Source organism: Taudactylus pleione, unplaced genomic scaffold, assembly GCF_031769625.1.
Source record: "Taudactylus pleione unplaced genomic scaffold, aTauple2 ptg000479l, whole genome shotgun sequence".
In the NCBI taxonomy this organism is placed as follows: domain Eukaryota; kingdom Metazoa; phylum Chordata; class Amphibia; order Anura; family Myobatrachidae; genus Taudactylus; species Taudactylus pleione.
This window is the reverse complement of record NW_028284881.1, coordinates 13,126,887-13,151,001: the sequence shown is the minus strand read 5'-3', so window position 1 is coordinate 13,151,001 and position 24,115 is coordinate 13,126,887. Positions and strand designations below refer to the sequence as shown.

At 42.1% G+C, this 24,115-nt stretch overlaps 1 protein-coding gene across 2 annotated transcripts in view; it reads left to right on the top strand.

Annotated features, from left to right (window-relative positions):
• KSR2 (kinase suppressor of ras 2) overlaps window positions 1-24,115 on the top strand; it is a 534,326-nt gene that overhangs the window by 430,474 nt on the left and 79,737 nt on the right. For both annotated transcript variants that reach the window (XM_088449103.1, XM_088449104.1), the window contains exon 15: window positions 20,811-20,907. In XM_088449103.1, coding sequence (XP_088305229.1) covers window positions 20,811-20,907 — 97 coding nt within the window. The remainder of the gene's footprint in view (window positions 1-20,810; window positions 20,908-24,115) is intronic.

Below are 24,115 nucleotides of genomic sequence, written 5' to 3'. Positions count from 1 at the left end.
AATATGTCCTCATGTTGGGACTGAACGAATGGAATCAGCAATAACAATCATTGTATGTGGATGAGCTGGACCTTCTGACAGGGATCCCCCTTTAATAAGATGTACAGAACCTGCATGGAATCACATGGTTCTGTGGCCTTTTGGACCCAACAAGTGTGACGCCAAATTCCTGTCCATTAGATCTGTTGTTCCTGTGTTTTTCCTTATTACCTTGGCAGGGTGAAAGCTGTCGTTAATCTTTATTATGACACCGGTCTATACTTGACTGTCATGTCTGTAAAGTTAATGGATGAGTTGAAATGGTGAGGAAACTCATTATATGAATGACAGCACATTAGATAACTTGGTAACATTTCCTCCTCTCCCTCCATTCACCTTGTTTCTCCCTCTCCTCATCTCTCTTCCCCCAACATACACACCGTTCATTCATTTGTACAATTTCCTTGCTCAGTTTTTGTCATTTTTTCATTTCCTCTCCAGTCATGTTGGCAATGTGACAAAGTGTCTCACATTTGTTTATATTTATTTACTTGTCTGAGAGAGAATTAATGCTGTCCTTGTGGTATACATGTAGGTGCCTGTATTGCCCGACACCATTCTCGTTATCAGTTTCACCTGCCATCTAACCATTTCAATTACAGAGCTATTTGCTATCCTTGATAGTATGACCTAAAGAACAGTATTTCAGATTAGCTCAGATTAGTAAAATTAACTCCTTGACTGCAGCAAAACCATCTCAATTAAAAATGTAGCTGTGGCATGATGCAAAACTTCTCTCTGTACCTATCACACTACTTGTACTGCACAACTATACGCTATCTTACCTATACACTTTCTAACCTATACACTTCTAACCTATACACTATATAACCTATACATGGAATACAGACAATATACCTGCGGCTGCAATGCCGGCACTGATATTACCGGCACCAGAATCCCAATGCCTATCACAATTCCGGCACCGACATTCTGACCACTGATATACCGAAGGTAGGAAGTGGGGTGGGGGGAGGGTTCGGCTGCGGGGTTAGAGTTAGGCACTAGGGGGAGGGTTAGGTACTAAGGGGGGAGGGTTAGGTTTAGGATGCGGGAGAGGGAGGTTAGGTTCAGACACTAGGGGGGAGGTTAGGGTTAGCCACCAAAGAGAGAAAGTTAGGGTAGAGAGAGGGAGAGGGTTAGCATACTGAACAACAAGTGTCAGTATGCTAGCCCTGTCAGGATACCTGTGTTAGGACTCTGACAGCCGTGATCTCGACTGCCGGCATCCCGTACCGATTCCCTATACACTTTCTAACCTACGGTATACACTTTCTAAGCTATACACATTCTAACCTATACACTGTCTAACATATACACTCTCTAATATACTGTATACACTTTCTAATTTACACTCTTTCTAACCTATACACTCGCTAACCTTTACCCTCTCTAACCTACAGTATACACTGTCTAACCTATACATTTGCTAACCTATACACTCGCTAACCTAAACACTCTCTAACCTATACTCTCTTTAACCTATACTCTCTTTAACCTATACTCTCTCTAACCCATACACTCTCTAACCCATACACTCTCTAACCTATACACTCTCTAACCTATACACTCTCTAACCCATACACTCTCTAACCCATACACTCACTAACATTGACACTTGCTAACCTTTACACTTCCTAACATGCTATGCATTCTCTAACCTATACACTCCCTAATGTACTGTATACACTTTCTAACTTATACACTTTCTAACCTTTACCCTCTCAGACCTATAAACTTTATAACCCATACACTTGCTAACCATTACACTCTCTAACCTATACACTCTCTAACTCATACTCTCTCTAACTCACTCTCTCTAACCTATACTCTCTCTAACCCATACACTCGCTAACCTAAACATTCTCTAACCTATACACTCCATAGTGTATACATTCTGCTTTCTAACTTATACACTTTCTAACCTTTACTCTCTCTAACCTATAAACTTGCTAACCTATACACCCTCTAACCCATACACTTGCTAACCTTTACACTCGCTAACCTATACATTTGCTTACCTATACACTCTCTAACGCTAACCCATACATGCGCTAACCTTTACACTCTTTAATCTTTACACTTGCTAACCTATACACTCTCTAACCCATATACTTAGTAACCTATACACTCTCTAACCCATATACTAAGTAACCTATACTCGCTAACCCATACTCTCGCTAACCCATACTCTCTCTAACCCATACTCTCTCTAACCCATACACTCTCTAACCCATACACTCTCTAACCCATACACTCTCTAACCCATACATTCTCTAACCCATACACTCTCTAACCTTTACACTTGCTAACATGCTATGCATTGTCTAACCTATACACTCTCTAACCCATATACTAAGTAACCTATACACTCTAACCCATGCACTCGCTAACCCATACTCTCGCTAACCCATACTCTCTCTAACCCATACTCTCTCTAACCCATACTCTCTCTAACCCATACACTCTCTAACCCATACACTCTCTAACCCATACACTCTCTAACCTTTACACTTGCTAACATGCTATGCATTGTCTAACCTATACACTTCTCTAACCTTTACACTTGCTAACATGCTATGCATTCTCTAACCTATACACTTTCTAACCTTTACCCTCTCTAACCTATAAACTTGATAACCTATACACTCCTAAACCCATAGACTTGCTAACCTTTACACTCTCTAACTCATACACACGCTAACCTATACTCTCTCTAACCCATACACTCGTTAACCTTTACACTCGCTAACCTAAACATTCTCTAACCTATGCACTCCATTACAGACTGTATACAATTTCTAACTTATACACTTTCTAACCTTTACTCTCTCTAACCTAGACAGTCTCTAACCCATACACTTGCTAACCTTTACACTCTCTAACCTATACACTCACTAACCTATACATTTGCTTACCTATACACTCTCTAACTCTAACCCATACACGCGCTAACCTTTACACTCTTTAATCTTTACACTCGCTAACCTATACACTCTCTCACAATATACTAAGTAACCTATACACTCAAATTCATGCACTCTCTAACCTATTCACTCTCTAACCTATTCACTCGCTAACCTATACACGCTCTATACACTCGCTAACCTATACACTCTCTAACCTATTCTTTTCTACATTCTCTTTCAACTGCTTTTTTTCCAACACTCATCTACACTCGTATTGTTCTACTCTTTCTCCTCAGTCTTTTCTCCTTTACCTCTGCAGCTCAGTCTGCCTGCTTAGAGACGTTCAGGCAGTGCGGTGGTCACCCCTTCCCTCTCCCTTTCTGCTCTGGGGTCCACCGTAGCCTGTCAGTCACAAGCTCCACCCCCCAGATTACAGGAGGAGCTAGAGGCAATCGGTGGGGTATCCATCGATGATGATTACCATCGATGGCACAAAAACCCTGAACCATCAATGGTTTGCACCCCCTCAATGGTCACCTCTGCATTGGGCATGGTGGGTCACGGTCCAATCTACAGATACGAAAGTGGGGGTCTCAGGCTTTGGACATTTGGGCACAGGGAAGGGCTTTGTAGCGGCATTTGCATAAAGTCACAGACTTGCTACCAGCAAAAAAGGCAGACGCGGACATGACTGCATCCGACTCAAAATCAGGCCCTTTAAGTGCTGTTTGATAAAGGACAGAAGCTCATTTCCATCTCAGTGCCCAGATTTAGTTTTGAAATGGCCTATTGTGATGTCATATGTCTATGTTCTGTGAAAATACAACCATTAATAGATACATCTCGGGTGTATAAAATACACACAGTGCATTTCTGTGTATATGGTAGATATATTTAAGTAAATAAAAACATTCCATTAAATAGACCCGACTCCCTGATCTTGGGGCTTGATGACTCGATTTGAATTGTGGCCTTGCCCTGCGATTCACAGCTAGTATACAGCAGGGGGCAGGTCTGAGGACGCATTTTGTGAAGCCATACCCCCACATCCCATCCAGTATCTTCCAGAGGGGACATTTAAAAAGTCGGTAAGTATGTTTTACAGTGATTTTGTTAAGTTTCATAATTATTGTAGTGCTTGAGAGAGTCATCTTCCGCAATTTTCTGATGACAAAAACTAGATGATTTGGTTGGTCCTTACTAAGCACTGGCCAGATGGGAGAAGATTATATAAATGATATTTAAGAAGTTATAGAATGTGCATACAGGGGATGATCTAATTCTTTGGTTGAAGATCTAGCTGCAGCCCAGGAAGCAGTGAAACCATATTTCCCTGATATCCTGGTACAGAATGGCCCCAAGACTACCAAATTTTAGGGAATTCTCCCTGACTCCCTCACTTATCCTGCCACAAATCACTTTATCATGGTTCCGCCATCTTAAGCATGATGCCATGTCCCCCTGCACTAGACCACCCTCACTGTCTGCTCCTGCACTTCCCACTTGGACCACCCTCGCTGCTCCTGCACTTGCCACTTGGACCACCCTCGCTGCTCCTGAACTTGCCACTTGGACCACCCTCGCTGTTACTACACTTTCCCAGTTGGACTACCCTCACTGTTCCTGCACTTTGTTTACCTACTTTTATTGGAAACAATAACAATAAATCAGGTTTTCTTTTTAAATTAATCATTGGGCTTAGATGTCTTGGGTAGAAGTCATGCTGTATTGTACTCTGTATTGCTTAAATGTAGTTTTTTATCAATACCTATTTCATCACAATAGGTCACTAGTATTCTGTGTTATCTATTGGTCTCTAGGATGCTCTCTGAATTGTATATCAGTCATCAGAATGCTATTTGTATTGCCAAACATTAGAATACAGTAGGCTCTGCATTGAAAATAGGAAATTTGGGGGTGCACTGTCTTTGATAATTCAATTTTTAGGTAACGGTCCTAAATTTTGAACACAGTAGTTGTTCTTGGAGCTGTATGGATATATTGTACAAATGGCATCTGCAACCCTAGAAAGCCCAGTTATTTCCCAGCCAAGTAGCAGTATTTGGCTGCAGGCACAGTTACAGAGAAACATGGACTATGTAGAGGCACTGAGGGGAAAAGAGGAAACAGAAAATGGTTCTTTTGCTCTTTCATGAGCAAACAATTGTAGACAATTTATATTTCACTTATTCATTCATAGTGATTCGCAAAGAGCAAGTGACTACAAAGTTTATTAGAATTATTATTTATCCAAAAGTCTACATACTGTAGAGAATTTTGTTAAGCAAACATCAACATTTATCAGATTTATATGTGACTCATTAAGGATTTATTTATTTACTAGATAACAGCCCATCAATATGACAGGACATTGTCGCGCCTGCGAAAAGTCCAGTTTGGTCTCTTTTCGGTCATTTCTGTGAATAGTAATGTCAGCACGGCAGCTGTGTGCACCTAACCGAAGCAACAATTGAATTTCTCAGTCAGGCGCCATCTAGTGGCTACCATCATGCAACACACTTGAATTCCCCCCATATAGGTGAGGAGCAGCATTAGCCTTTAATATATATATATATATATATATTTATATTTACTTACTTATTTATGTATGTAAGGAATAATTAATTGTTATGCATGGGCTACACAAACAATAAAGGTTTTGTGTATAAAAACATTAAGCTGATAACTACACAAGGCCAGACTATTTTTGTTTACTTGGGGTTGTTTAGACTTGGGAAGGAAAGTTTCTTTCTATGCAGATATCAAAAGGGTCTTGGTTAGTCAGGCCAATTAGAGCAAATTAGCCATGTTAAACTACATATAATGAATACCTAATTAGAACTTCAGATGCTCTGAAAGTCCAATATATCATTAATAGTGGATGAGGCAAGATGATGTTCTCTAACTTTCTCTTTCATTTCTAGGCCAATGATTTCCTGTAAGTAGGCAATATTTTAGGAATTCACATATAGAATTCACAAGTATAAAGATATTTGGTTTTATCATGCTGACACATCAGGACAGGAATTGGCCACTTTGACCCTTTCGAACAGGAGAGTGATACTTTGACCCTCAGGACAGGAGGTCATAACTTAGACCCGTAATATAAGAGGCGGCCATTGGAATGCCCAGGACAGTAGATGGCCACTGAACCCTACAACAGAAGGCGGCCAATGAACTCTCAGGACTGGAGACAGTCACTGAATCCTCAGGACAGGAGGTAGCCACTGAACCCTCAGGACAGGAGGTAGCCACTGAACCAGGACTGGAGATGGCCACTGAACCCTCAGGACAGGATGCTGCCACTGGCCCATCAGGTACAGGAGATGGCCACTTGAATCGTCGGGACAGGAGATGACCACTTTGTCTCTCAGGACAGGAGGTGGCCACATGGATGCTCAGGACAGAAGATGGCCACTGAGCAATTGCTTACTGAATCCTCAGAACAGCATATCCCAACTGCACTCCGGAAGAATGCGGTCATGGAACCCTCAGGATAGAAGTCAACAACTGGAACTTCAGGACAGGAGACCAAGGTGTGGTGAATGCAAAACCAATAGGTTTTTGTTTAATTCACAATACAATTAAATATCTTGGAAAATCCATGACATTATTTATATATTTAACTGTGAAAAAAGGATGTATTACCCATTACAACCAATCAAACATTTGTTTTCATTTTTGTAACACTATTTGACAAAAGGTAATGTCTATAAATGTCCCGTCAGTGCATAAGAAGAATGTATAAAAAGATACTGTGCATTTAGAATGTAAGCTCTTGCGAGCAGGGCCCTCTACCCTCTTGTGCTTCTCCTTACTTTATTTTCATCTACTTCTTACTCCCCACTAGGGCACCTAACACTTGGTTGCTTATACTCTGTTGCTTATTTGGGTGTTATGGTCACCAATGTAGCAATGTATATTATACCTGTCCTTGTCCTGCATTGTATTTGCATTGTACTGTTAGTCCCTTTTTTGGTTATGCACTTTGTAAGGTGCTGCAGAACACTTGTGGTGCCATATAACTAAATGATAATAATAATGTTAGTAGGCACAGAATGTGTACTTGGTATAAATATGCACACAGGAAGTCATGTGGACTAGGTGGACAATTTATCATTATCTGCAGTTTACCCAAGATAAACATAACTTCTTATCACTGCATATCACGGCAATAAGAAATTATGTATAAGGGCAATGTATTAAAAAAAGTCTTGCAGGGACATGGACACCAATACGAGCCCGTCCCTGCAAAGTGTAAAAAGTAAAGTGATCATTTACTCGATGTCTTTACTTCAGGGTTCGGTCCTGGCAGAGTTGTCATGTGCAAGTGACCATTACTGATCCCTCTCTGAAAAAAAAAGCAAACTTGTAGCCTATAGCAGCTATAAACGGGATGTAGTCTGGAAGCTGACGGACTAAATGCCGACCGCCGGCTTCCAGACTCTCTAATCCCAGTGTGGTACTAATGACTAATTAACCATATGCCGGAAGACCGACGCCCGGCATACCGAACGAAGGTAAGCCGGGCGCAGACAGCCGTGGGGGGGGGAGGGTTAGGTTTAGGCACCCCCGGGGGGTGGTTAGGGTTAGGCACTTGGGGGGAGGTTAGGGTTAGGCTAGGGGAAGGGGGGGTTAGGGTTAGACCCCCCTGTGGGAAGGTTAAGGTTAGGCACCCCCCCAGGGGACTTAGGTTTAGGCAGCAGGGAAGGGGGGGTTAGGTTTAGGCACCCCCGGGGGGAGGTTAGGGTTAGGCACTTGGGGGGGAGGTTAGTGTTAGGCTAGGGGAAAGGGGGTTAGGGTTAGGCATCCACCTGGGGGACTTAGGTTTAGGCAGTGAGGAAGGGGGGGGTTAGGTTTAGGCACTTAGAGGAGGGATTAGGGTTAGGCACTTGGGCGGGAGGTTAGGATTAGGGGGTAGAATTAGGTTAGCGATACTTACCTTAGGGACGATCGAGATCTTCACCCTTGCCGGACTGCCGCTGTCGGGATTTGAACCGCCAGCCATGCGGCCAGCGGTAAAACCTACTACACCCCTAGCAACATGTAGCCTATGGCATTAGCTGTTGGATCCAAGCTCCAAGAAGCGCTTGATACATACAATATCACAGTCCCAATAAAAACCTATGGGAAATTCTGTGGTGGCCAAAACTAGAGGGACATCTCTAAAATCTGCTGCAGAACCCTCTTAATATATAAGGGGTATATTTAATTTTTTTTAAATCTTCTGAAAACTGCAGTTTCCAGAGGGTTTTCAGCAAAAATACTTTAATAGGCAATAATTTGGTTTCTGATGGAAAAATGGGCTATTAGTAGGGAATGAGTCAACTAGTAAAACAGGTACTGGGCCTGATCACTACGGATCGCAACTGCGATGATATGCTAATCCATTGCGATCGCTATGCCGTCGCAGCACTACATAAGGACGCCCACCTTACCTTACACACATCCATATTGCTTAAGAAGACTGCGAAACCATCAGTAACATCGAGTACAATCGGGGCCTCACGCACACTCACACAAGATCAGTCCTTACACAGAAAGTGCTAACTTCATTGCACGCGCTGTGTACTCGAGTCGCGTATGGCATCGCAGTGGATAATTTCTGCACGCCCCTGCAACGGCGTTTGAACGCACTGGCACACCTGCGTTTCGTTGACCACCCCCCGTCACCACCCACAAACGGCACTTCCTGTCAATCACTCTGCGATGGGTCTGCATAGTCCCCATCACAGTGGCTAGTTCGCGCACACGCAATGCGATGCATATGCATGCGCAGAACGCAACAATCGGCCGATTGCGTGTGTAATCGCAGTTGCGATCCTTCCTGAATCAGGCCTAATACCACTGCAATAAGTCCTCCCACCTCAAAGAACAACTCTCTTACAATGAGAAGCCTTAAATTAGTTTTACTGCCCCAAACCTTTTTTTCATACCAAGATTTCCCTATCAACTAATCCATGTTCTCTGGTCCCACACACGCAGCGCTACTTCTCTACTACTCATTTTCTGCTCTGAAATATAAATAGATAACTTAATAAAAAATTGCAAATAAAAATGATCAGAAAGAGCCCAGACTTTATAGTGCTCTGAACAAAGTGATAAATCATATATTAGCTCACTCTTCCAGAGCTAGACATTAGCTTCAGCAAGAGATGCATCAACTGTAGAACTATATGACTAAATACTTGCTGCAAGTGACTACATTATCTGAAAACTGTCGGAAAAGAGATGGGCTATTACTGGGAAGTGGCTAGTAGTGCATGCAAAAATGGTCCGTTCAGTATTATGGGATGTGTCAATGCAAGCGGCTGCATTCACAGCCACACAACTGCAAGCACACACTTGCCTATCCTCCTACTTTCTGCGGTAGCCTCCCGCTCTAAGGTGAAGAGAACCCCCCCAGTTTCCCCACTGTCCCACTGAAAATCCAGACTGCACATGCGTGAGTTCGAATGTGACGGGGACGAGGCTCAAGGATATAACAACGCATGACTTTGTTACTGTTAAACTTTATACTACAGGTCGGCCACTGCAGCTTTCTGGGTAGCGGTGGCTGCCTAACGCATCATCACATAGTCTCACTGCAGTGCCTTCCCACCCGGAGTCTGATGACAGTGATGTCACACTGGGGGGGCCGTGGTCTGCACTGGGCACCGACAACTAGCTACGACACTGCCCCCTTGAGACTTATTAGAATTTCTGATGCTTCAGCTGCTTTATTTGAAAGACTTGTTAGATCTTATGGCAGATCTAAACATAAATGAATTAGAAACATATATGTTGTAACAATGTGTGTATAAGTGAGTTTATGGAAAAGCCCAGTGTCTATGCGAAAAATGTTCAGTTATAATATTTGGTGGACTTTTCATAAGAATAAGTTATGCTCTCTACGCTGAAGAACTTGCTTAGGGGCCTATTTTACATTGAATATTTGTAGCATATCCCTCGCAAATATTTAGGGATCCCCCTGAATGTATGAAGGAGGGGCTGCAGCAGATGTCTCCATATCAGCCGCGGCTGTCCCTCCCTTTCCAACATCAGCCACTCCGAACCTGTCAAAGTTACCAAGCTCTGGAATCTTCAGACAGCATTAGCTGCTGTAGTCTATGGGCTATATTTCACACAACTTACAGGATGGGAACCCTCTACGGCAATGGCCACTGCACATACGTGGTTAGTAGACCATGTAGGAGTCCCGAAATAGAAGTAAAGTGATGGCTGATGCAATCACTTCACTCCTAACACATGGCAGGGATGGGAGGCTGTCCTTGCATGCTTATATTAATTCATTCTGATGGCGTATCATTTCCTATTGCTGCAAATAGCGGCAATAAGAAATTGTAGTTATCGAGTCTAAAACCCGATAATTAATAAATATGCCTCTTAAACTCCTTACCCCAAGTGACCCATTTATATTTACATATTTTTTAAATATGCTGTATACTGTACTGTAGCAATGTTGAGTTGCATCTGTGTCAACATTCACATTCTCTCTGAGCTACATTTCGCAGAACTTACTGGGAGGAGTTCCTCTAGAACCTGCCCTGGCAATGGTCACAGCACATACGTCAGGGGCCCGGTTTTTCAACCAGCGCATTGCAATGGGGAAAGACACATTATAATAGCGGGTTGGGTATGAAATACGGGTGCTTGGGAACCCAGCTGTCAGAATCCCAATGCTGGCATTCCAAAAGAGCTAGCATACCGACACTTTTTGTTCGGTATGCTAACCCTCCCCCACTCCCTACCCTAATCCTCCCTCCCCGATGCCTAACCCTAACCTCCCCCTTAGTGCCTAACCCTAACCTCCCCCTTTCTGGTGCCTAAACCTAACCTTTCCCCCTTAATGCCTAATCTTAACCCTCCCCCAGTGCCTAAACTTAACACCTAACCCCCTGATACTTACCTTTAGGATGGCAGCAGTCGGTATTCTGGAGCCGGGATCCCGACGATCAGCATCCCGCGTGATGGAATGCTGACTACATCCTGATAATAGCCTCTATAGGTAAAGTTTGTCTAATGTGGGTGTGCTTTAAATAGCCAATTACATATATGAAAATATAAATATATGATGGAACGGCAAATATCAATTAATTAAAAACTTCTTATGGAAATTTATAGGCCACAGTCAAGCAAGACTGGCAGCAGCAGTGAAAGTCTAACAATGGCAGCAGCAGTGAAAGTGTGAAATACTTGTTTTTACTCATTCATTGACTTAAAATAGTTTAGCAAACAATTGTAAATATAAGCAGCCTACCCAAGATCCTGGAATTGGGTCTGGCTCTTTAACAGAGCTATGTCCACTGTCACACGCATAGCCGTACCTCGACATTTTTGCACACTTGGCACCCTGTCCTTAAGAATTCTTCTTTAATTTCACCTAACATACTTAGTTTTGTAGTATAAGGCAGGAGAGACTTTAGATGATTCAAACAGTGGCCAGTAACCGGTATATTATATACATTGAGCGTTGCAGGGACCACTATTGTAATGCAGAGAATATTATGGCGACCGCCTTATAAAGCAAGGGACATCACAGTGACCGGCGGATAATGCAGAGAGGTTTGCAGTGACCAGATCAGGGAGCATCGCAATGACTGACATATAATGCAGAGAGGTCACAGTGACTGTCAAGATCAGGGAGTGTGCAGTGATGTGCCATATAATGCAGAGCGGTTCACAGAGACTGTCAGATCAGGGAGTATGCAGTGATGTGCCATATAATGCAGAGCGGTTCACAGAGACTGTCAGATCAGGGAGTATGTAGTGATGTGCCATATAATTCAGAGCGGTTCACAGTGCCAGTCAGATCAGGGAGTATGTAGTGATGTGCCATATAGTGCAGAGAGGTTTGCAGTGATCAGATCAGGGATCAGGGAGCGTCGCAGTGGCTGCCAGATAATGCAGATCATCGCGGTAATCAGCAGATAATGCAGAGCATCGCAGTAATCACCAGATAATGCGGAGACCATCAGTGACCCACATATAACACAGATATTAGTAATATACCCCTCAAACACAATAATAATACCCCCCCCACATACACACATTATTACACCACCCCCAGCACAAACAGTATTAAACCCCCCTCCCCCCAAGAAAAACAACACAACTATGCCCCTCTCCATTGCAGTATTCCACCCCCACCCCCCCTCAAATGTAATTTTAAACATTTTCACACCTCCACTGGCACTTACCTGTCTGGACGGAAGATCTGTCTGGTCTCTGCGGAGCTCCAGGGTACAGGGAGAGATAACAGACAGGAGAGACTAAAGAAGGGATGGAGATGGGGTGAAGGGGTGGGGTCTTGTGCAGGGACAGGAGGAGGTAAATTAAAATAGGCAGACAGGGTAATAGAGGGGGCGTGGCCTCCTGGTGAGGGGGCGGGATCTTAGCCGGAGACAGGAAGGACAGGAAGGAGTTTAGAACAGTCAGAGAGGGTAGAGGAGGGGACGGGGTCTTGCCCGGAACACTGGAGAGTAGATTCAGTAGCAGAGTGTGAGATCAAATAGATTCAGAGTAGTGACAGGGTATAGCAGGGGCGGAGACTCTGGGTTCTCAAGCAGGGAGGTGAGGGACAGACTCAAACAGGAAAAAGTGCACACAGCCCCTGTAGCGGAACTGACTCAGAAGACAAGTGCTCAGTATGCAGCTACAAGCTGCATGGATGTGACAAGACAGCCCGGTAACAGGCAGAGAATACTGCCCAGCCGCTCTGATGGTTCTATAGTCGGAGCGACTGCAGAGCACTTTCTGCCTGTCACCCGGCCATCAGTCATGCATGTGCAATGTGTGACTGCGGCCATCTCTGAAGAAAAAGTATACCGGCCTGGGGGGCATATGCCCCCCGGCCCAGCCCGTCATTGACATGCGTGGTCAGTAGTCTAAAACCCAATCGATAAATATGACCCTTAAACCCCTTGATCCAAGATGATCCATTTACATTTCAGAAACTTTCTTGAATCACGGCACCCTAGTATCAGGATTTTGGTCACGGCACCCCTAAGCCAAACTTTTCTTATTGCAAAAATATATTAAATGATGTAAAATGTGCTCATACATATCTGTCCTCGCAGATCTTTACTGCAGTCGCGCCAAACAGCCCATCTCTGCATGCCAGGTCCTGTGAGACTCTGCCACCACCGGGTGTCTTTTTTAATCTTTTTTTTGTAGAAAATGCATCTAAGTTGCAATGCGATGTGGCTAGCAGCGAGTGAGTCTCTCAATAAGCACACAGAGTGCTACAATGCAGCGGCACTCAGTCGCACACAGATATACAAGTGTCACATATCAAAATACGTCCTAGATGCATTTTTGCCAAAAGAAAAGAGGCCTAATGCTAGCAGAGATGCACGGGACCTGGCGGCTCACTCCTGCCAGGCATGTCACGCTGCATGGTGTGTTGAGGCTAGATGTAGGAGGACACATCTGTATGTAATCCGTAAGTTCAGCTATGTGGTGGTGGACATGGTAGCGCTTCTGTTTATCCACATATTTAATGATTGGCAGCCACCAGCACTGGTGTAGCCTATCACATTGGCCATAAATAATTTGATTTGGTACTGGACCACCAACCCCTGGCACACTTGGAATTTGCCCATGGCACCCAGTTTGGGAACCACTGCTATATACAGTATTGTACTGCAGTGACAGAACTATGGGAGACAATGGAGGCGCCTGCCGCCGGGCTCCAGCTCTGAATGGGTATCTTCTCCATTGTCCAAAACGTATTCATCCCACTTAGGGCTGTAACTATGTACCCGGAGTGTACCTTCATGGCCGCCCAATACATGGCATCCTTACCCGGCACCTGAGACGCCACCATACACTAGTGGAGAGCTCCATGTCAGACCATCAGCTGCCGTCTCCGTCTATCTATAGCCTGTCTGCATGCAAATTGCTACAATACGGTGTCAGCGGCTGTGACGGGGGGGGGGCACCAAATTATAACTTGCCTCCGGGTGTCTGGGATGAACTTATGCCACTGTTGTACTGTATAAACCAGGGGACGTGCAGTCAGGGGAGTCATTAATGATTAAAATGATACAATTTGTGTCATAAGTTTCTGCTTTATATTATTCTAATCATTTTCACAGTTGAAATAAGGTCAAATTTGTTTGGGAGGCACAGAGAGAGGTGCCTCCTGCAGAAAATAGTAAAGGAGATGAAGCGGGTGGTGGGGCCAAGCCTTGGGCAGTAAAAGCCCCAGCGACTGTATCCGGCTGTCACAGTCAGTGCTGAGACTGGGAGAGTGTCAGTGTCATTCTGCAGGGTGAGTGTTTAGTTTAATAAATTCAATACACTCACTATCACTACTCACTAAGTGGCTATTTTGTTGTCCAGACCTTCTGTTTACTTAATAGCGCCGCACCCGCTATTAGGTAAACTGAAGCCCTGGACAACATATTTAAATATTTTTAGTGTTAGGTCTTAACTGGAATAAATTAGATTCTTTACATGAGTATAACCACTTATTGCAAGATTCAATAAATCCTGAGTTGTTCAGATACAGGTGAATGTATTTCTAGTGATTGTGCTGTTGGCTTTGAGTATTTCTGTGATGTAAATTCTGTTGAGATACAGGGGAATGTATGTTATGCAACCTGCCAATTGAATGGTGGATTTAAGGTCCATATTTCGGGTCCATATCATACATGCCTACCCTCCAGGCTTTCACGGGAGGCTCCTGATTTTTCAGGTAACCCCCCGCAACCCCGGAAGGGTAGGCACTTCTCCCGCTTTCTGCCCACTTTCTAGTGAAGTGGGCAGAATGGGCAGAACTCGTGGGTCCCCGTGTAGGGATGGGGCTTAATGACGCGATTCTGCATTAATTACGTCATTTAGCCCTGCCCCTTATGTAAATTTGCTCCAAACGGTTCAATTTACCACAAAGGGGCGGGGCTTAATGACGCGAGATGTGAGGCCCCACCCCCCATTGCGACCCAATCTTTCTCCTTCCCTGGTTCTCCCGGCAAGGAGATAAAAAATGTAGGCAAGTATGGTACATATACTATAAGTGTGTGTAAATCTGGCTGCCTCACCAGCCACTGACCTCACTGCACAACACTGGTATAAACCAATGTGAGATGCATCTGTGTCACCTTATTCACTTCCCCCCTACCGTACACTAATGATCCTAATCAGTGTGAAACAGTTGTACATCTATAGATAAGTGTATCATGCATGATAATTGCAGTTTTGAAGGTGCTCCATAGAGAATGTCTTGGACAAATTATATTGTTCCCATTGGCCTCTTTTCCCTTATTAATTTAGTGTTCCCACCATCATACTGCTCATTTTACCTTAACTTGTGTATCATACAATTCATGACAGTAAGAAGCAACATGGAAAGTGGTTCATTTTGGATAAAGCTACCAGACGGGCTGCTTAATCAGCAAGATTGATTTTAAACCTGAACCAATGCAGAAATCATTTTAAATGGAGATATACTGTACCATGGTGTCAAACCTCTATTGTTTAGCTTTGTACTGTATGTATATACAAATATCAATGATAGAAAATGTAGTTGGCCTTTTGGTAAAATAATACTGTTATACGAATTGCACTTTCATGCTTCATGTGAAATACAATAAGCCCATAGACAAGAACCCGGAGGGCATTACAGGTTCCAAAACCCTCAAGCCAGATCAGAAATATTGTATGAAAGGATGTGACACTTTTCTTAGAACACAACATATACTGTATATACTTGTTTGAGCCTCATTTACAAAGCACACTGGATACACAGTGCCCACTCACTATATACATACAGTTAATACGGTTATATAGTATACGGGAACACACTGACTAGTGGCTGGTATGTATGACCTTGAGGCGTCCAATTTCACCTATTGTGCCAATACACAGATGTTTTCATCAGCTTCCAGGATTCGCTGTCCTTGATTTTATGTGTATGTCTGTGCATTAGAAGCTCATTAAAGGACGTGGATACACTACACTTCTCACCATTTAGATATCTTACATCATCAAAAGCATTTTGATAGCAGCTGTTCCAAACATTCCAGGCTACATCATGAATTTCCTTATATTTGTTCTTGTGTGTTTTTTTTGTTTTTTCTAGACACATTATGTAATTACTTAGTTACTTATTTTATGTCTTTATGGGATGAAGCATTTTTCTTCATAACTTCCTGTTGTCCTATTACATTCAGCTATAACCTGTGCAGTGATATTAAGGATAAGCTTGGGGTATGGGCTGATGTACATTAACCATTTGTCAGAAATCAAAGCCTACCGAGGTGAATGTTTACTACTTGTGAAAGTGTTGGAACTACAGTAGTCAACATGGATCACACACTAAGCAGCATAAACTCAACTGATTAGATCTTATTTTCTAGTATTGTCATAAAATTTAGATGGTAAATTTAATTTATTAATGTGAAAAAATACAGATGATTAGTGCATTTCATTGTGTCTCTTTATTGTGTTTAATTTTTTTTAATACAAGTACTGTAGGACCCCATTACGAAAGAGCACCACAGATCACTTAAGGGGCCTATCCATTTAACGACATGAAAGTCTGAACGTCCAGCGTTCAGACTTTCATGTCGCTGAGGTGCGAGCACCGCACTGAAAGACGTTCACTGAATGTCTTCAGTGCAGGAGCCCAACTTCCTTATCTATTAACATATCAACATGCCGAACCTGACGGCCGTCGTCAGGTTGACGGGCATGTTTGATAGATAGTCGGGGTTGGCAAGGCCCAGCGTGCAGGCGCATTGCTGGTCCTTGCCGGCTATCCACTAGCAGACTTTCTGCACGTTCCGACCAAAACCTCCTGGTTTTGGTCACATCGTGCAGAAAGTCACCAAATGGATAGGCCCCTTTAGGTTTAGGATGGGTGTAACAATTTATGCAAGGCCGCGGATCTGGAGACACGCATGGTAGAGAGAGTGGAATGGGCACGGCAGGGCCAGCAAGCTGCCACTTTAGGAGCAATTTGAATGTTTTTGATTTTCTCCAAAATACAGCTCAGTTTAGCATTATTCATACTGTACAAGGGGTAAAATCATACTTGCCTACTTTTGAAAAGCATTTCAGGGAGATTGTGAAAGCACCACCTATGAGCGCTGTGGTAAAGTGGGCGTGTATACTGATACATCTGAGAGATGCCATAATAATGATTAACATCCAAATGTAAATGAGCCCCAAAGCAGTTAGCAAGATCTACTTGTTGATGATAACACACTGATACTTTTCAGAAAATGCCTGTAGCCATAGGGATCATTGTGCCTTATAACCAATGCAGGGAAATTATACTAATGATCCCATTTGAATGTACATATCTCTGTTTTTTCTTTTATATAACAGTTACATAATGGGGGTAAGGTGCATTCAGGGAGTTAGGGAGATTGTTACTTTTTCAGGGAGTCTCCCTGACAATCAGGGAGAGTTGGCAAGTATGTATAAAATGTAAAAGCATTGGATGAAACCTGATCTCCGCAGGCCCAGACATGGGGGACTATTTATTTATTTATTTACCAGTTATTTATATAGCGCATACATATTCCGCAGTGCTTTACAGAGAATATCTTACCATTCACATCTGTCCCTGCCCCATTGGAGCTTACACTCTATATTCCCTATCACATGCGCACACACACATACACACTAGGGTCAATTTTGTGGGGAGCCAATTAACCTACCAGTATATTTTTGGAGTGTGGGAGGAAACTGGAGTGCCCGGAGGAAACACACGCAAGCACAGGGAGAATATACAAACTCCACACAGTTAGGGCCGTAGTGGCCTATTCATCATAACGTAAAACGTTCTGGCGGTAATTAGGTTTCGAACTCGCATGGAGTTCTACCTAATTACCGCAGGAATTCATCATTCCTCCTCCCAATAACTATCTTTTCCGAAAAGCTGTCATTTTTGCAGCTTTTCGGGAAATAGATAGTTTTCCCTGCCTGCTCTAACTTACCGCAGCTGGAATCAGTGCTGCGCATGTGCTGTTACATCTGTAAAACCAGCGCATGCGCAGCACTGCCTACAGCTGCGGTAATTTTGTGTGTGATCCCCAAACCCAGCCCCCTCCGAAAACCTCCCCCCTTACCTGCCCACTGCAGCTGCCTCCGGCTCCGGTGGCAGTTTAGAAAAAAAAAACACCTTTTTTTTTCAAAACTTTATGTGTTCTGCTGGGAGAACACAATGTCTGAGCAGCCACCGAAGCCAGAGGTCGGACCAGAGCGCCGGAGGAAGACATCGGGGGACCTGCCCACGCTGACACAGGTAAGTTTTACCTGCTATTCGCCACCTCACAGTGGCGGATAGTAACATAATTTTTGGAATTTGATGAATACCATAATTTCCATATCCCCATACTAATGTATGGCAGACTTGTCTACTCTCCCGATTTGGTTGGGAGCCTCCCGAATATCGGGCGCTGCTCCCGACCCCCCGGAAAAGCAGGCAAGTCTCCCGGCTGCGGCCTGCCCCCCAGTGACGGGATTCGCACTGAATCACGCCATCCTGGCCCCGCTCCCTGCTTCACAATGCCAATATTTTTGGCATTGTAAAGAGGGGGCGGAGCCACGATGACGCGATTGTGTGGCTCCACCCCCGGCACCACCCCCAATGCTGCGTCACTAGCCGGCCACGCCCCCGCTGTGCGCAGACATTCAGCTCCCTCCCGGATGGAGGGAGCTGAATGTCGGCAAGTATGACGTATGCGGAGTGTGGAAATTAACGCAGGGGGACTTAACCAGAAGATATCAGTGATATCTCCTGTGTTAAGATACTTCATGAATACTAAAATAACGGTATTTAAGAAAAATGTCCTTAAAAACTTTATTTTAGTGTTGATGAATAGGCCCCGTGGTGTAAAAGGAATAAACAATAGAACAAGGCGCTCCAAATGGAGAGTAAATAGATGTACTTATTCTTCTCAAATGTTTATATTTCTTTCCTTAATTCTGCGTGTCTTCTTAATTAGATGATGGTCAAAAATTCTATCCGTATATATGAAAGGGAGAAAAAAAGGAGACAAAAAAAGGAACTGATAGTGTAGTATGTATATAAATGAATGGTCTTTTAAAATTCCAAAAAAGATCCAATCCACTAGACGATGGGGTTTGTGTCAAACTATTGATAGCGGATCACCCATAAGTGGGGGTATGTGATGAAATGCTTACATAAAGCTTACATTCATCAAAAATACACCATATATGTGATGGTTTCTTTTATTCCTTAGTGTGTCAATCGATAGATGTCCTTATTCTTACCACACCACGTGACAATTGAATGGATCAAATGTGCTTACACAAATGCTTACACATATATCGCTGTGAATCCTCGTATAACGGTATCTTTAAAAAACAAACGCTTTTCCATCCATAGAAATGTAAAAAATCTATTTATTCATAAAATCCAACATATTTCTGAAAAAGCCATATCCATATGCATGGACCGCATACATATACTATAAATCACACCACTGGGCACATAAATATGAATAAAAACAAAGGAGTGGACCAAAAAAAAAAAAAAAGAAAATAAAACCCGGGTATTCTTACCCCAATGGTGAAGTATATAACTTGCTGATCCAAGGATATATGGCTGTATAGTACCACACCAACGCGTTTCGACTAGGTCTTTGTCAAGGTAATGGTAAATGGTCCTTCCAAACTAGTATTTATCCTATCTATAGTCCCGCCTCATTATTGGGCGTGGCTTGTGGTTAATCTCTTATTTTAACATATAAATACATCCAATCCTTCATCTATGAATTGTACCATTCTTATTGCTTTGGGCATATGCAAAATACGTTCTTTAAAGTTACTGCGCTACACGCTAAAACTTTACAGCCTCCGAATGTTTCACTTCCGGTTTCGGCATATATAGAAAATAGCCTATCACATCTGTTCCCCTAGTTAGACACTAGAGTAGGTAGTTTTTAGTCTCTAGTGTCTGGGTATGTGCGTGTCAAATACCCGGAAATAGATTTAGTGCGTCTCTCATCCAGATGTGACTGCTAGTTAACGTCATCAAGTGTAGCCTAGAGCGGGGAGACGACCCGTCCTACATAAGGAGGCGGTGTTCAACATTCGTCACTTCCCGAGAACCTTTATTCACCTAATGTGCCTTATTACTAATAAGCTGAGAGAGCTTCCTGTTTTTGTTTTAAAAGGAAACCGAAAGTAAAATATTCCGTGTTGTATTGATGGAAAAATACTTCCATTCTAATGGATATAAAAATATACTTGAAATATGATGCAATATTACATACAAATAAAACATATATTCATATCTTCTGATTAAAAGATGACCTTCTAAATATTTTTACAAAAAACATTTTATCTCAAATTCTGCATTCAATCCGTGCGGTACCAAAGTTTTCACATCATGTATGAATTTCATTTCACTTTGGGCTAAAACTATACTGGTATTCTTTTTACGCCAACTTCCTACTATTTTTTTAATACCAATCACCTGTTTTATAGAATCAGTAGAACATGCATGTACTTCTTTAAAATGTTTAGACAGATGATGTTTATCATATCCATTTTTTATATTTCTAGCATGTTCTGCCCACCTTTCTCTAAGGGTACGCGATGTTTTCCCTCTGAATTGTACCATTCTTATTGCTGGGGTGGTGCCGGGGGTGGAGCCACACAATCGCGTCATCGTGGCTCCGCCCCCTCTTTACAATGCCGAAAATATTGGCATTGTGAAGCAGGGAGCGGGGCCAGGATGGCACGATTCAGTGCGAATCCCATCACTGGGGGGCTGTCCAACAAATACATGCCCTGCCTATACAACACAAGAGTGTATGTATAATAATAATAATGTAAGTCGTTTGTAGATTACCCTGAGCATGTAATACCTTTGTTTTGCAGCTTGTGCAAGGGAAGAACACTATACTCAGTGGTCCGGGATGCAAAAATTGTCTTAGATGTCAACAAGACCAGACAGATAGCACAAGAAATTGTGAAGGTAAGTCCATTATTTTGTAAAGAAATTGCCTATCTGACTATATATGTATGCAGAGTACACAAGGGCTTAATGTATATGTCATTGTGATATCATTGTATAACCTCAGCATTATACAGTATCTAGGGCTGGTTATAGCACCCTACTCCTATGGCTGCATAACTACATCCATTACATACAGTAGCTGTATGTAACATCTGATTTTCTCTCACACTGTATACCACATGCACACTGGTGTGGCTCCTAATAGATCAATAATAAGTTATCTATGCTGTTTACCAGAGCCGTAACCAGACTTTGTAGTGCCCTGTGCCAGAGAGAGCATTGGTGCCCCCCCCCATTTTTTAAATTGGGACATAAGATAGTGCACCTGAAAAAGGGGCCATGGCCTCATGGGGAAGGGCCAGGGAAGAGATAGGGGTAGCCAGGAGATTCTGGGGATAAAAGAAGAGGAAGCTACAAGTGAGAATGATAATATACAGGAAAACTGACAGGCCCAAACAGCGCCCTTTGCCCTGTGGTGCCCTGTGCCACGGTACTGGTCGCCCTACCCTAGTTACGGCCCTGCTGTTTACATTCAATAGAGCAAGAGCCATGTTTACATTTATTATGTTATACAGAAAAGTCTATATAGGATTACTGGAATGCCAAAGGCAAGTTGTCCTGATGTAGGAGTTAATGTCAAAGTGACTGTGGGATATATTTATTAAGGTGCGGGTTTCTAGAAGTGGTTTTGTTGCCCATAGCAACCAATCATATTCTACTTAACATTTATCCAACACCTTCTAGAAGGTAATAGCTAGAATCTGATTGGTTGCTATGGGCAACAAAACCACTTCTAAAAATCCGCACCTTAGTAAATAATTAAATATACCCCTGTGTATAAAACATCACACAATGCAAATATAAACATTGTGCTGATAGATGAAAAGGTAATAATTGCTAATATGGCAAAAAAAAGTTGCTACGTGTTTACAATCTGTAAAGACAAAAGATAAAACTTATTACTAATTCTATTTTGTATCTTGTACCCTTAACCTTTAGCATGAAGACAAGAGATAAATAGCATAGTAAGGTAACATTTTTGTTTTGATGCATAGTTCATGATTTATACTGCATTGCAAAATGTAATTACTTTGTGCTGCTAAAAGTGGCAGATCGGAGAGCTTTTGCAATGTAAGCAGAATTATGCCGCAAAGTATTGTAAACCAAACAACTGACAATGATAGATATAAATCATTTCTCAACAAAATGTTATGCAGTGCCCATCAAAAATGAGAAAAATTACAAGACTTAATTATCTGCTCCACTGAGTCCACAGAGGTGAAAAGATCACAACTTGCTGCATGTGTAGGTGCTCTATTCATATAATTAATTGTGTCCCTAATGTTGTGTCTCTAACGGAAGATCATTTTTAATTTCCAGCAGCAGCAAAATTGGAATGACCCTCTCTGTAATCAACCTAATATTAATATTGCAATGTTTACAGCTTTCTAATTAATGCTATGTCATATATCAAGACCACTAGTACTATAAACCACTTTGTTACTTAGTGTTCCACATAGCCAAATATGTAAAACTAACTCTGTTTGATATAAATGGATACTTTACTACATTTGTAGGCATATAGGGAATTTAAATGGCATCTTTTCATCATTCATACAATCTAAGAAGTATTGGACTTACTATAGCATGCACTCTAAAGAACAATTATTATTCCATTTGCAAAAAGGATGCAAAACCATTAACCTAGACCATGGCAGCAAGAACACTAATATTTTCTAATTAATTTGAAATGAATTCTTTACATTTTGCTGCTCCCTTAATGTTTCTAAGACAGCTGCTTCAAGCATATGAACTTTTAATCTAATTTGTCAGGAATTATTGGGCAGATTCAATTAGCTGCGAGGTTTCCGTAAGAGAGATATTAGGTAGGAATGTTTATTTAAGCAAGGATTTACCTACTGTAATAAGCTAGAAATGAGGGCAGCCACACATTACCCAAGGTTCCAAAGGAACCTCGCAGGTAATTAAGTCTGGCCCTCTGTCTGTCAATCATCTTTATGGCCCTTTGTCCAGTTATTAATTAATTTCTTTTTTCATGATTTTACAATTGTCTACAATGTGCATGTGTATACTATATACTGTGGTATTGTTAAAAATACTGCATTTAATGGAAACTTGGGGACTTATGATAATATAAAAACATGATCAGTAATGAATATTAACATTGCAGAAAGAAGAGACAAAGATTCCCATATGAGTGCACATAGTCTTGCATTACTAGTCCTAGTAACCACGGGAAACCTTAGCCATACATCCTTTGAATACTAGGTCAGAACTTGTGAGATGGGGAGAGACTAGTGCAGATGAACTAGTACTCCAGACACAAGGAGGCATGATTAATTATTATAGGCTCTTATGACATTTAACTCAAGAATATTAATAAATAAATAGCCTTATATTTAAATACCGAGCAGGTATTCCTGACCAAACAGACATTACAGATATCTGGATAATATGATGAGTGGCTAATCCGGAGCAGTGTTACACTACTATTACATTTATAGATAAAAGAGCAGAAGTAAGGATATACTGCACTAAACAACTAAATATACAAAATTGAATTCACACACAATAAAACACTATAAAGTGTGTAAATAAAAGACATCGTGACTGAGCACTACTGTGTATTTTAAATCATACTGTGTTTTTGTGTATGTTCTTATTTTTTCTTATTTTTGTGTCTTTATTTTGCTGTGTTTTAAGAAACCACATATGTGGATAATAATAAGAAATTAAAAGTTATGTTTTAACTGAAATGTATTGTGAGACTATGTGCACTCGTATGGGATTCTTTGTCTCTTCTTTCTGCAATGTTGATTACTGATATGTCCCAGAGTTGCACCCCTACAAAGATAATATCGAGGTACCAATATGAAATTTTGACTAGGATGATCTCACATAGATAGAAATTTATACCCCTAGTGCGACCCCCACGTTTCCACTCCCTTTTCCCTCTTAAATTTTGACAGTAATAAATATTAGTTGGTAGTACATAATAGGCTTTAAAAGATAATATCAAGGGGACCCCTCCTAAATCTCTGACTGAACCTTGTTTTGGAATCCCTTTTATAGGGGATATAGCGACCCTGTAAGAACATAAGTAAAGGTCCCCATACTGTGATTCAGCTAAATGTGTTTAAATGTT